Genomic DNA, 15,496 nt, shown 5'->3' on the forward strand with positions numbered 1-15,496 from the left:
ACTTATTGATCCTTAAGCAATGGGAACCAAATACCCCAGTGCATTGTTACGACTTTTCCCGTTGTGCCTTTTGGGTCCACTTCCTTGGGATCCCTGTTGAAAGAGTAACAGAAGATATCATTAAATCTATGGCATCAAAAGTGGGAACAGTGCAGGAAGTTAGACTAGATGCAAAAACAAATGGCTCACTCATCTTGGGAAAAGCAAGGGTGGAAAAGGAGTTGGCTGCACCCTTGAAGTCAGGAACATTTATCAATGTGGGGGGAAAAAAGATTTGGGTGGACTTCAAATACGAACGTCTACCTCACTTTTGCTATTCCTGCGGAAGGATAGGCCATTATGCTACCTATTGCAAAATCGTGCCATACGAAGAATCTGGATTGGAGAAAAACATTAAAGGCAAATTTGGACAATGGCTAAAGGCAGAAGTCAGGGAATACAGCCCGTATTGGGAGTTATTCTATGGGGACCAGCTACCTATCATGGAGGAGGAGGAAATGACCCCCGAAACTCCACTTCATGACCACCTACCAATAGATATCTCAACAAAAAGAAAGAGCAGTGTCGACATACCCTATGAGAGTGCACCCGGTTTAACCCTTACTCTGGAAATCACTCAACATTCAGGAAAGCAGACTCAGCTATTTTTACTGGACTCCCCAAGAGAGGAGGTAGGCATGGATGTACAAGAAGGGTGGCGGAAGAAAGGTAAAGCGGGGAAAAAAACCCCTCCTACCAAGAAACTAAGGAGGTACAACCCATATGGATTGGGTAGCACAAGCTCCAAGTCTCTAGACGAATCTTTCTTGCTGGAAACCCCTATTCATATGGCTGAAGACAGGCGTGAGTGGGCTGTGGTGGCTAGCCCTAATAAGCCACCAGGGATTAAATGAAGCTATTGAGCTGGAATTGTCAGGGGTTGGGCACACCCCTGACATTCCAGTCACTGCGAGCCATTGTGGCTCAAGAAAGGCCCGTTATGGTGTTTTTGATGGAAACTAAAAATAAAGAGATGATGGTGGATAGTATTCGTAGGCGACTCGATTTTCAGCATTCGAAGGTGGTGGAACCGAGAGGTATCGCCGGGGGCTTAGCACTCTTTTGGAATGATGAGGTTTCCCCAAACGTAGTTGCCAGCTCGGCTGAGTTTATTGACGTAATTTGCAAAGAACCGAGAAGCGGGACAGCCATGAGACTCACTTTTCTGCATGCTTCTACTAATTTCCAGGAGAGATTGCACCTATGGCAACATATGAGAACCATACATTACTCCAACCACCTTCCTTGGGTTTGCCTGGGTGATTTCAACGAAGTTCTATACAATTGGGAGAAAGAGGGAAAGAGAGAAGCGGATTACTACAGACAAGTTGCTTTTCGAGATTTTCTATATGACTGCTCACTTTTGGACATTGAAAGTAAGGGATGTGCGTTTACATGGTCCAACAATAGAGAGGGGGTTAACTTGGTAAAAAAAAGGCTCGACCGAGTGCTCAGTAACTTAGATTGGAGGGTTTCGTTCCCAACTGCGGAAGCTTTTGCACTACCGGCCATTGGCTCCGATCATTGTCCAATCCTTCTTTCGCTCTACCCAAATTATGAAGCACGGAAAAAAGAGTTCAAATTTGAAGCTTATTGGGTGGATGATACAGAATATGATAAAATTGTTACCAAAGCCTGGCTAGACACACACTCCCAGCAGGGGGAAGTTGCAGCTAAACTAGAAAAAGTTACCAAGGCCCTATCTACATGGAGTCGTCAAAAGTTTTCCAATGCATATCGCCAAATTGAAGATCTAAAAAAACAGCTAGTGGCACTCACAAATAGGAGATCGGGGGTATCTACCAAAGACAAAATTCAGGCTGTCAAGGGGAAAATCGAAAAGCTATGGAGGCAGGAGGAACTGTATTGGGGATTAAGATCTCGCATCAACTGGCTGAATTGGGGAGATAGAAATACCAAGTTTTTTCATGCCACAACGGTGCAAAGGAGACAAAGAAATAAAATATCTATGCTGAAAATTGACGAATCCACGTGGAGTCGAGATGAGACAGTACTGAAAAAGCATATAACCGAGTACTATCGCTCCCTTTATTCCACCACGGGATCAAGGAATTTCCAACCAGTGTTGGATCAATGCCCATGCATAGTTGAGGAGAGTATGAATGGGGCTTTACTGGCACCAATGACGATGGAGGAGGTGAGGAACGCTGTTTTTCAAATAGCCCCAACAAAAGCCCCAGGACCTGACGGACTAAATGGCCAGTTCTACCAACATCACTGGGAGCTCATTCAGTATGACATCTTCCAAATGGTCCAGAACTTCTTTGACTCGGGCTCGCTTGACCCAAAGATCAACAAAACTCTCATCACTTTGATCCCCAAAGTCCCAAACCCAGAAAACATGAGTCAGTATAGACCCATAAGCCTCTGCAACGTCAGCTATAAAATCATTTCCAAAGTGCTGGCAAATCGATTGAAACCTTGGCTCCCTGGAATCATTACCATGGAGCAAAGCGCGTTCATCAGTGGACGCCAAATCCAGGACAATATACTGATTGTACAGGAGGTTTTGCACCAATTGAGAATCAGGAAGAGAAAGAAAAAATTCCAGGCGGTTCTAAAACTTGATATGCAAAAGGCTTACGATAGAGTGGAATGGGATTTTCTGGGGGCTTGCATGCTAAAAATGGGTTTCAATGAGAAATGGGTGACTATGGTTATGAATTGCGTCTCCTCCATCACTTTCAGTGTGAAAGTTAATGGGGAACCTCAAGAGTACTTTCAACCATCTCGAGGCATTAGACAAGGTGACCCACTCTCCCCCTATCTTTTTATCATTATGGCTAATGTCTTGTCCCATCTTTTGCATAAAGCTCTGGAAGACGGCAGCATAAAAGGAATTAAATTGAACAGCTTTTGTCCAACACTCTCGCATCTACTGTTCGCTGATGATGCCATATTTTTCTTAGACGGGAAAATTAGTGAATGTCAGAATCTAGCAGGGGTTTTGAATCAATATTGTTTTGCAACCGGCCAAGCAATAAACTTGAACAAGTCAGGGATTTATTTTAGCAATGGCTGCCCACCTGATCTGAAGAAAAACATGGCCAAGGAGTTGAGAGTTCCTGTGATAGAAAAGACTGGGAAGTACCTAGGCATTCCTTCTGATTGGGGGACCTCAAAGAAGCAAATGTTTGCCTGGATACTGGCTAGGGTCAACATGAAATTAGAGGGTTGGAAGGAAAAGCTTATTTCAAGGGCGGGAAAGGAGACTTTGATAAAATCCGTAGTGCAAGCTATACCTCAATATGCGATGTCAATTTTTAAGATTCCCCTCTCCATTTGTAGAGCGATTGAACAAAAAATAGCTTCGTTTTGGTGGAAACAGAATGGATCAAAGACGGGCATTCATTGGAAGAACTGGAAGGTACTCAAGTTAAGGAAAACGGAGGGTGGCCTCGGATTCAGGGATCTCATTACATTCAACAAAGCCATGTTGGGGAAGCAAGCCTGGAGACTAGTCCAATCCCCCTCAGCCCTATGGAGTCAACTCATTAAAGGACTCTATTTTCCTAGAGCTAACTTTTGGAACGCTAACAAAGGCTCCCGACCATCGTGGGGATGGCAAAGTCTGTTAATGGGGAGAGACACCATCTATCCATCAATCAGATGGGTCATTGGCAATGGGAAATCAATCAGAATTCATGAAGATAGGTGGTTACCCCAGGGTTTGATCGGAGGACCAGCTAATTCAGAAGATCCCCAAAGAGTCGAAGAATTGTTCGTTCAGGGAAAGCAATGTTGGGATGAACAGAAACTAAATTCTCTTTTCAGCGAGCATATAGTAGAGGAAATCACGGCTATACCGCTGAGCTCTACTCCCAAAGAAGATGTGTTAGTGTGGGCAGGGAATAAAATAGGGAAATACACTGTAAAAGACTCCTATCACAAAATGCAACCATCAGAATATCAGCAGAATCACAACCAGGCCTCCTCCTCGTATCAATTTCCCAAATCCATATGGCAGAAAATCTGGAACCTCAATACCATGCCAAAAATCAAGCACTTCATTTGGAGTGTGTGCCAGAATAGCTTACCAACTCGTGAGAACCTGTGCAAGAGAACAATAACGTCGAGATCCCCTTTGCCCCTGTTTGCGTGCCAAACCCCGAGTCGAGTGGAGCATCTCTTCTTACTTTGCGACTGGACAAAAGCGGTTTGGTCGGACTACCGACCGCAAATACGATCTCTCGCTACGGAATTACTAGAATCGATAGGTGGCTGTTGGAAATTTTGCTACAAAATACAGACTTACCGTCACCTGAGCTGGTCGCCGGGGTATTGTGGAAAATTTGGTTGGCTCGAAACAGAGTCATCTTTCAGAATCGAAGTCCAGATCCAAGCTTGATAGTTGACGAAGCATGTGCCTTAGACAAAAACTTCAAGCGTTGGAACCCCAAAGTGATCAACAGAGAAAAGCGAAAGGGGAACTCACCTGTTTCGTGGACTCCTCCAGCGACCGGCGGATTAAAACTAAACATCGACGGGTCAATCGTCGAAGGCGAGAGGGTGGGTGCCGTTGCCGGGATCTGCCGAGATTCTACTGGGAGAGTTGTGGGTGGTTTTGCTAAAAGTGTGGTAGCCTCCTCGGTGATGGAAGTCGAAACCCTAGCTTTGCATGTGGCTCTATTGTACTTAGAAGATGAAACTGATCTGTGGAAAAGCAGAACTGATCTGCAGAGAAGTGTTGATCTGCACGTGGTGGTGAGTTCTGACAGCTTATCTTTGGTGGACATCATAATGGGCCAGACTCCGGGCCCGTGGGAGATTCAGGCCATCCTTGAAGAATGCAAACAAAAGCTATCTCGGTTAAAAGCTGTAGAGCTTGTCTACAACCCACGCGAATCAAATCAAGTGGCAGATTTCTTAGCCAAAACACATCGCAAGAAAGCCCTACCGCAAGATTGGCTTGCAACACCGCCATTATCTCTACGAGATCTTTTATGTTCAGAAACCCATAACTTATGTTATCCTTTTGTTAGTTAATTAATGAAACATTTTACTTTTTGACCAAAAAAAAAAAAGCAGGAAGCAAGACGTCCATCCCCATCGGATCGTAAATAAATTTCAAGGTATTATCGACTCTTTGCCCTCAATAGTCACCTTTTCTGTTATTATATTCTCCGGCTTGCATATCTATTCAATCATTGTTGCCTTATTGTAATACTCTAAGTAGAATCGACACACGACACGACACAACAATTGACACGTCATTTCTCAAAAATAGAGAATTACGACACGTTGGGACACATCGTATATCAAATGTATGTTTTTATATATACATGATAAATTATCACTCTTATGGTTATTTCAATTAAATTAGTTTGATTCGAATCCACAAATAAATCAATAATTAAAAAAAGAACCCATAATGAATTAACATTTTGATCCCTAATTTATTGGAAATGTTTAAAATTGACCCGGCCGTGTCAGGATGCTAAACTTGCGTGTCGCTAGCGTGTCCGGAGCATTGACCACATGTTGGATGTCTGACACATGTTGACCACGTGCCGGTTGCGCGTGGACGCGCGTCCGACACTGACACGAAATCCTATGGAGAGTGTCCGTGCTTCCTTAGGAGGTAATACTCATGCTGACTAAAAGATTTCCTTCCAGGAACTGGGGAGAGAGTGAGGATCGAATGGGAAATACGAAAATTATTGCAGAGGCCAAGAATTTATGGATGAAACTCAATCTCCGAGGGGCTATCCTTACAAGCCTATCTCTGCAAGTCTTTCTCATCTTTTTTGCACCCATGCGAAAGAGGTGGTCAAACTGGTGGTTCGCGACTCTAATGTGGTCAGCTTACTTGGTTGCCGACTCAGTCGCTGTCTATGCCTTTGGACTCATTGCCAAAGTCCAAATCATTGGTGGTACTTCAGATTCCAAGGCCGATGCATATGGCGACCTTTTGGCATTTTGGGCTCCATTTCTGCTGCTACACCTCGGAGGATCCGACACCATAACCGCTTTTGCGCTCGAGGATAATGAGCTGTGGCGGAGGCACTTGCTTAATCTCTTATTCCAGCTAGGCACCGCATGCTATGTGCTTTACCAATCCCTCCCCAGCAACAAGCTAATTGTCCCCACCATCCTCGTGTTTATTGGAGGAACCATAAAATATATAGAGCGAACACGTGCTCTGTATCTTGCCAGCTTCAGTAAATTCCGTGGTTCCCTGCTCCCATCTATTGATGTTATGCGGTTGCTCAATATCGAATCCCGAGATGCTGGAGAGCAAAATAAAACCGATTTGGAGGACAGAGAAGTGATAAGATACGCATTTTTTTACTTCACAACCTTCAAAGGCATCCTTGTGGAACTCCCCTTCTTCGGTCAAATGGACAGTAGCATCGATTTTTTCAGGATGATAACCGCAGCGGATGCTTTTCGGGTTATTGAGGCTGAGCTCAACTTCTTTTATGATGTTCTTTATACCAAGGCTGCCCTGGTTCACTGTCCAACAGGGTACCTTTTCCGAGCTATCTCAATTGGTTCCGTCGTTACTGCTTTTGCACTTTTCTATGTCCTGAACAAGCATGGTTTTCACGAATATGATGTACGGATTACATACACCTTGCTCCTTGGAGCTGTTGGCCTGGAATTTGTAGCTCTTGGTAGGCTCATTTGCTCTGACTGGACAATTGCACATATAGGGAGATTTGAAAAACATCCTATAGGAAGCACCTTCATGAAGTTCCTCCTCAAATTCAAATCCGAAAGGTCACCATTTGCATTGCATATACTACATGCTAGGTGGTCTAGATCAATCTTCCAGTACAATTTGATAGATTCTCAGCTGAGAAGGTGGCCAAAATGGATTGAGAAACTCCTAGATTGCATCTCTCTCAAGGAATTGTTTGATGAGTTGAAGTCTGGACACCGAAAACCATACAGCGACGAATTAGGTGAACTGATAATTAAGGAGCTGATACGGAAGTCGTTGGCTTTAAATAGTTTTGAAGGCTGGAAGTACCTATGTGCTGCTCGAGGTCAATGGGCTCTGGAGCATTCTGAAACACAGCAAGATTGCACAAACTTGCTTCCATTCGTCAGTGACGTTGATTATGATGAGAGCCTTTTACTGTGGCACGTTGCCACCGAGCTCTGTTACAATACTGACACTGATGAAAGTACCAACTGTAACATTGATCGTGGAAACAGTAAGGTCTTGTCGGATTATATGGTTCATCTTATGATCAAACAACCTGATTTGATGTCTGCAGTGGGTGGGTATGGCGAAATAAGGTTCCAGTACACTCGTGATGAGATGGACAACTTCATCAGCAAAAATCTCTCTGATGGGAGCAAAACGAAGATAACGAAGGAAAGTGCGTGCCAAAGTCTCCTCCCTTTTGATGCAGAACAGAGATTATATGAAGAGAAAGGAATGGTAATCGAATCTGTGCTTACGGATGCGTGTGCTCTCGCTAGGGTATTGCAGAGTATTGAGGAGGAAAAGAGGTGGAAGATCATGAGTGAAGTGTGGGTGGAATTGCTGGGGTATGCGGCGATCCATTGCCGACCTTACAATTATGCTCAACAACTGAGTAAAGGAGGAGAACTTGTCACCTTGGTTTGGCTATTGATGGCACAGCTTGGCTTCTATCGACATTTGCGAGAACCCCGGTCTCCATGGGAAGGCCGATTGATTGGAAGAAAATGAGGGTAAGTTGCCGAGTCGGCAAAGGATGAGGGCTCCTACCCGCAAATTCCATTGAAAATCTAATTGCTGGGGGATCTCACCACACCTTTTTTACTCATTTGTTTAGCTTCTTCTTGTACTAATAAGCGTGCTGCTGATTTGCTCTGACTGCACATCGTCCTTCCTGAAAAAAAACATAAAAAGAAGTGTCCTTCCCTGTAAACTCCAGCTGTTCAATTTCGTACACTTCTGTGAACCAAATGAGAGAAGCTCGCACAAATTACATCCGATCTGATTTAAAATTTGGATCGCAAGTTTAATGTTGTACGTTAATATAAAGTAACATTTTTAAGTAAGAAATTATTGAATGTTGGTCACCTCGTCTTATAAAGACGTATTATGACTAAGCTGAATTTACTATAAGAGCAAGATGTGTCGAAAAATACACAATCGAACAATAAAATAAACACAAAAAAGGAAATAAATCGGACGTTGAATTTACGTTATTCGGTCTACGCGGTCTACTCCACGAAGAGAGTAGCACATAATTCCACCATAAATCAAGCGATACGATGAAAATTATAACTACCCTCAAGTCAACCCAAATGCTTTCAGTATTTCCCAATTCCTAAACTTTACCCAATAGCTCACACGATATTTGGCCGTCACAATTACTTGCAAAATAATCTCTCCCGATCTCACAAAGTACTACACAAAATCTTACCCCTTCAACGCCCTCAAATTGATTCAAGGTGTAGTTCACGAATAAGCCGTACCTTTAGGGCCTAACTATTGCACACGCAAGGCACACCACTACCAGCGACTTAAGTAGCACTGACACGCGACACGACACAACACAACACGACACAATTTGCCGACACGTCATTTTTCAAAAAATAGAGAAATCCGACACGTTGGGACACGTTATATATTTAATTTATATTTTTATATATACATAAAAAAATGATCATTTTTATGATTATTTCAGTCAAATTAATTTGATTCAAATCCATAAATAAATAAATAAAAGAGTGTCGGAAGAGTGTCAGTGTCCGACACGTGTCCAACACGACACGGAAACCCCCAGAGAGTGTCCGTACTTCCTAGCCAGCGACATGAAGACCAAAGCCCAAGATTGAATATAAAAATATATTTCCAACTAAATTAGGAAATCTTGTGGCTGACTTCTAAATTAAACGACCAAAGCCCATGATCATTCTTAGGGCGCGTTTGGTAACGTTTCTATTTCTGGGAACAATTTTTTTTTAGAAATTATTTTTTCTATTTCTATTTCCTGGAACAGTTTCTGAGCAAAATAATGCGTTTGGTAACTGCACAAAATTTTTGTTCCTGGAATAGAAAAAGAACAGAAATGCGTTTGGTAACTGCACAAAATTTCTATTCCCAATTTTTTGCATTCAAATCTATATCTTTTATTTAACTATAAGAACAAGTTATAAGTGAAAAAAATCAATAAGCATGGTTTATTGGTGTGTCTAATCCTTTTTAGGGGTTTAAAACCCCTTTTAATCCCTAAACTAAGGAATATTCAAAAATACCACTTGGGCACCTCAAAAATTTAAATTTCACTCAAAGTGGGTGGCCACAGGTATTCTAAGCCATTATGTGAATTTTTTTCTATTTTTTTGGGGTAAAATTTATTAAAATTTTTTACTTTCCCTAAATCTGTTTCTTTTTATTTTTCCGAAATTTTTTTATGAAATTTTTTTAATTTTTACAATTTCGGAATTTTGCAAATATGTAAGGGTTTTCTGAGTTTTTCTGATTTTTATGGATTTTCTGAGAATTTTTCTGATTTATATGAATTTTGGCAATTTTTTAATTTTCTAATTTTTTATGGGATTTTTCTGAAATTTTTCTAATTTTTATGAATTTTCGGAATTTTTTAATTTATTCTAAGCCATTATGTGAATTTTTTATTTTTGATTTTTTTTGGGGAAAAGTTTATTAAAACTTTTTACTTTCCCGAAATTTGTCTCTTTTTATTTTCCAGAAAGCTTTTTATTAATTTTTTTTAATTTTTTCAATTTCGTTATTTTGCAAATTTTTATGGGTTTTCTGAGTTTTTCTGATTTATGGATTTTCTGAGAATTTTTCTGATTTTTATGAATTTTTGGAATTTTTGGAATTTTTTATAATTTAATTAATTTTTTTAATTTTTTTATTATTTCCGTCGAGAATGGACCGAACCGATGCTTTGAGACGGTTTGCAGACGACGAAGGATGGAGGAGGAGCTGATGTCGCGGCTTGAGGACCGGACCTTTCTATTTCTATTTCTATTTCTATTTCTGGGAACAAAAAAGTAGATTTTTTCTACTTCTTATTTCTGCTCCAAATCTATTTCTTGGCTACTTTTATATTCCAGGAAATAGAAAAATAAAATGCGTTACCAAACGGATTTCTGTTCTTTTTTTGTTCCAGGGAACAGAAGAATAGAAAAATAGAGAAACAGAAGCGTTACCAAACGCGCCCTTAGTCTTGGACTCTTTTGGCATGTTACGTACGAGACTTGCGCATCAGGTCGCATTGCGCACTATTAGATCAGGTTTCATTCAATGGCTCAAATTCAATATATAATTTAACAGTCTCTATATTTGCTCAATGTTTAAGTCAAGTTATAATCTCCTCGCTGGAACCTAATAACTATTACTCTCCCATGGCCCTCATGGGCTCAACTGCCATAGAGATCTTCTAAGTCCAAGATACACTTGAATTTCACCATAATCATGGACTTTATCAAGACATCAACTCTATCTGCAACATTAACCGCCACACAAGAATTTGCGGACACAACCACCATTATATCAATAGCCATCAAAACATCAAACTCCGATCTTGTCAAACTTAGCAGCTCTAATCTCTATTGGCTCTACAGGTAGAGCGTCGCCGTCTGTGTCAATTACCAAGCAAATAAACTCTACATCATGAGTTTTTGGTTGCAACCCCACTTTGAGCTAAAAACTATCCAAATTTTTTATAAACTTTGCCACAATCACTCCTACTCAAAAGTATTGAAGACTCGTCGAATGTAACTTCTTTGCAAATAATGGGTAAATTTAATTCTAAGTGCTACAACCGATAACCCCGCTCAACTTGTACGTAGCTTAGAAATATGCATTTTCTTACCCTTCCATCGAGCCTATCATAACACACTAAAACATAGCATGAGTATCAAATATTATAAAAACAAAAAATCTGCAACTTTACCCACCACACTTCTTTGGGCTTCAACACTCAATCAGAGTCGAAAGGGATCTAGCTTACCGTTACTAACTGCATTGCCAGGAATTTCCTACCATGCCATCACTAGAAAGAATTTTATGAGGCATTTTTAATAATGTACTGCTAATCAACTCTGCAACTTATTATATAGTTCATTGCCATTAATGTGGTGTCTCACTATACTCTCCTTCATGTAGCATTCATTTAGTAGCTCCGAACAAAACTCCATGCTATTGTAAGTCTGCAAATGCTCAATCATCTTACCAGTCTTCTTTTTTATAAAAGCTCTCAATTGTCCGATTCTAACATCAGTACCTAACTAAAACCTTAGCGCAAACAACCAAGTCCTTGACTGGCCTTGATATCCAATCGCATTAAACTAAGCTCCATCGTTTTATTTGATAAAAAAAAATACATGATAGCAAGATGAAGTTTTTGAAATCACTATTAATTTTTTTGGATGATACTTCTTTGTCTCTCTAATTAACCAAAAGAGATGATGGCTCTTGGGAATTCAGTTCACCTCTTTTTGGCAAGTTTGGGGAAAAAATGAGACCACTTGTCTAAAGAACCCCATGATTACTTCAAAAACAACAAAAACAAAGTGAAAATTGCATATACCAGGTGATCCAAACAAAATAACCATGACCACTTGTTTGATTATACGGTACTGAATCACAAATGGAACATGGGCTGACAGTGCAAACAGGCCACCTCCCAAAATAGTTGCAATTATCTCTCCTTTTCCTATCAACTTTGGAATTGAAAGATATTTAAGAGAGCTGTTGCACAAACGAAGAATAAGGGGAAATTCCAAATAATGACCTCAAGTTTTCTCATTTTTTAAAATAAGAGCTTGAAAAATCTATGTCGGTTTTAAAAAAAGGCTTGACTTTCTAGATGATTAAAGGCATTTTCGTCTTTTATCCTTTTTTTAAAAATTTTTCAATTGTTTTATTTTTTTTCCTTTTTTCTTTCTTTTCTTTTTTCTTTTTTTTTCCTTTTTATTATTTTTTCTTTCTTCTTTGCCAGCAACCAATGACCGACCACTAGCGACGCCCGGAGAGGGCTGAGCGAGGGTCGCCCTCACCCAATCTGGCGAGGCCGCCCTCGCCTGTGGCTACCCTCACTAGATATGGGCAAGGGTCGCCTCGCCGAGGCGAGAGCAGCCTTACCCAGGCGAAGGTCGTGACTCTCTTAGGCAAGGGTCACCTCACCCTTGACCGGCCGGAATATTTAGCTGAAATAAAAAAATAATTTAAAATTAAAATGGTCTTTGGACGAATGTGTAGCCTAAGCTATGCTAAAGAAGAAAAGTCACTAGCGCCCCTAACTCCCCTTATTCATTATTGAATGTGTAGCCTAAGCTATGCTAAAAAATTATAATTGATTCTTTTTTAATTTTTTGGTGATCTTTTTAACTAAATCAATTTTACTTAAAATTTTAGGCCAATCTTGTTTATTAGATGAATTGAACTATCTGTTACAAGTTTGAGACTAAATAGGACGTCGGTCTTTTGCCATCGTCTTTGTGAGCCTTGGCCGCCTCCTCCATGAACCGCCTCGCATGGCCATCGTCGATGGTGTCGGTTTTCAACATTCATTACATTTGTTTACACAATGTACACTCAAGCAATCAATACATTGAACAAAGTTCAAACAAATAGATCAAAGAGTGGCCTCGAGGATGGCCTTTAGAATTCACGCGCTTCAAACATCCTAAACCCCTTAAATGACTACAATTAATGGATTAATAGTTAACGATAATTGACCACCATTTGTATTCCCATGATGATGGTCAATGTTGACTAACCTCTAAATCCGGTTCTAAGTGACTCCAATTGGTCACTAGCCAAGCATGCATCGCATCTATCCATTCATCCCACAAAATGCATGCATAAGCATCAAAGTAAACATGCATTTAGGCCAAATGGCTTTCATTCTCAATCAATCACGCAAAGGGAAGTGAACCATTGAAGGGTCACTTATTCAATTATAGTTCAGATTTCAAATTGATTCTGTTTAGACCCAGTCAACCTACCGAAAAAATTCCAATTAACATGTTCAAGTGTCATTAGAGAGCTCAAGATGTGCACTTCAAAGTTAATTTAGACCCCTTGAACGTTCTAAACCGAAAAACCTGAAAATTGCAATTCAAACTTGACATTAAAATTCGACCCTATTTTAACTTGTGATTTGAAAATAGTGGGAAAATAGCAAACTAAGTCAAAAATGCGTCAAATTATACAAAGAGTTAGGAAAACGTGTCCTTTTAACAATACCCCATGAGTTTTCTGAGTAATTCAATTTTCACCCAGGACTCACTTGAGAACAGTTTTCAAAGCCACACTGATCTTATCCGACTAATTAAGAACCCAATGAACAACTTTTTAGTTTTGATTTTTTGCAAGAAAAAAAAAGGGTCTCAATTTCACCAAAATTGCAAAATACGTTTGGACATTCAAATCTGAGTGCAGAGACCAATCAGCACATTGGTCAGAACTTTGAACAACCAAACGAGTTTCAATTTTAATGTAATTGATATTATTAGAAAAATCAAAATCGTACTCACAACTTTCAAGAAGAGCACATGTCAATATTTTTAACACAAAAAATCATAAAAATCGGGGAACAAGCAAAGGTCGGTCATCAACATGTTATCACAGATTCTAAATCAGTAGTTCCAAATTTTATATTCAGATCACGAGAGTGTTTTCACTTAGAAAATGATTTTCATTTTCGACGTGCGATCTGTCAATCGAAGCTCAGGATGTTTATTTTAATTCTCTAGTTGAGCACTTTTCAAGATTTCGACATTTCCTAGCTCAAATCATCAATCGAAGTTAACTGACTCCATGAACTACGATTTCAAACAATCATCAATCAATCAACAAGCAATATTAATCAATTTCTACACAACACATGCTATTAAATCATTATTCTAAGGCCTACAACAGCAACCACAACATCAACAATGGTCATCATTACTCCACAATTACTTGGCCGATCGAACCTCGACAATCATAGACTAAGCTTAAGTGTTACATACCTTGGTTGATACACTTGCTTAGCTCAATTGAGCTATTCAACCACCAAATGAACTTCACAAAATGACCGGAAATAGCTCACCAAGGTCTGAACAAATAGAGTAAAGATGAAAGTCAGAATCAATTGAATTCGGATGATCAATCAAGGAAAATAAACAAAATGAGAAGGTTTCGGCTGCTGTTTGAGCTCCAGTCACTGCAACTTCAAGGAACATTCAAGGAGGCTGGTCGCAAGGATCGAGAGTTGGAGGAACGCTATCGGACAACCGGTTTCAAAGCTTGAAGTCACTGGGCTTGGTACCGGCGTGGAGCACGGTTGAAGACCAAGAGGAAAGTCGGCCCTATCGGTGGCCGTCCGGTGATGCTCCAGTGTGGCTGCACTTGCAACCGACTAGGAGGACCCCTGAGGAACGCCGGTGAGGTAGTGGCTCATTGGACAAAGGTCAGCGGCTAGCTGGTCGAGGTCACACCGCCGAGAGAGTATGAAAGAGAGAGAGGGTTTTTATCTAAAAGAGGCCAATCCTAAAGTTTTGGAGGTAAAAATCCTTATCATGCCAAGTTTGAAATTTAGATCACAGAGCTCCAATTGTTTGCTTTCCCATTAAGCAAACTCCTTATTCGCTCATTTTTTGTCATAAGGATTGGTGACAAGTTAAGATGGGTGGCCATGATTAGATGATAATGAATGGAGATTACTTCTTTAATGATTAATCAATGCTCCTCATTGGTCCAAATTTGCACATGGAAAAGGCTGGCTGGCCAAGGCTTGATATGGCCGGGGATGGCTGGAAATAGCTATTCATCGCCAAGTTTCCACTCTCGCCGGTCTAACCGGTTCAAGTCGGTTTGGACCGGTTCAACCGATTCTCTAGCAAAAAATTATGTGCAATTTAGTCCAATTTGCTCTATACTTGGAATTCCAGGACCTAATTGTAAATTTTTTTTATCAGTTATCAAAGAAATGAGTCAAATTAGAAGAATACAACTCAAATTCAATAATTCAACTCAATTGATCTCATTATTAACATCTCAATTGAATTAATATGCTCCAATTACATCATGGGTAATGTGAATGTCATCTCAATTGACTTGCCTCACACAAATTGGGGGTCTTTATTCAATTGATGCTATTTTTGTTCCCAATTTATTAAAATTGATTTCAATGAAAACCAATTGATTTGAAAAGCACTCAATTGATTCAATTGAATAGTCTTAAAATGCTCCAATGTACACAAATTGACCTTCACATGATGACTCGAATTAAACTCCAAAAGGACATTGAAATTTAATCATCAAATTGAACCTTTCGACCAAAAAAAAAATCGTCAAATTGAACCTCAATCAATCAAATTAACCCCTAGATTTGAATGGGTCAAGTTGAATTGCATCAATTGGATCAAGTTAACTTTACTTTGTAAGTCTTTGATTAACCAAATTAGTCAAATTGAATCAAATTTGTGTAAATTTGTCAAAATTAATATTGGATTTGAGTTGCATCTG

At 40.0% G+C, this 15,496-nt stretch overlaps 1 protein-coding gene and 1 long non-coding RNA gene across 2 annotated transcripts; one reads left to right on the forward strand and one right to left on the reverse strand.

Annotated features, from left to right (window-relative positions):
* Window positions 1-4,176: 4,176 nt before the first annotated feature.
* Window positions 4,177-4,962, reverse strand: LOC130138660 (uncharacterized). The gene is made up of 3 exons (XR_008817000.1): window positions 4,496-4,962; window positions 4,316-4,427; window positions 4,177-4,203 (listed from the first exon to the last, which is right to left on the reverse strand). It is a non-coding gene; the product is annotated as an uncharacterized LOC130138660 (long non-coding RNA).
* Window positions 4,963-5,701: 739 nt separating this feature from the next.
* LOC130134654 (uncharacterized) lies at window positions 5,702-7,726 on the forward strand. Its single transcript, XM_056313063.1, has one exon. It carries the CDS (start codon window positions 5,702-5,704, stop codon window positions 7,724-7,726), a length of 2,025 nt encoding a protein of 674 aa, XP_056169038.1.
* The last annotated feature ends 7,770 nt before the right edge of the window (window positions 7,727-15,496 follow it).

The sequence above is a fragment of the Syzygium oleosum genome, unplaced genomic scaffold (genome assembly GCF_021117445.2).
Source record: "Syzygium oleosum isolate NSW1041296 unplaced genomic scaffold, Sole_v2.1 Sole_v2.07, whole genome shotgun sequence".
Taxonomy (NCBI): domain Eukaryota; kingdom Viridiplantae; phylum Streptophyta; class Magnoliopsida; order Myrtales; family Myrtaceae; genus Syzygium; species Syzygium oleosum.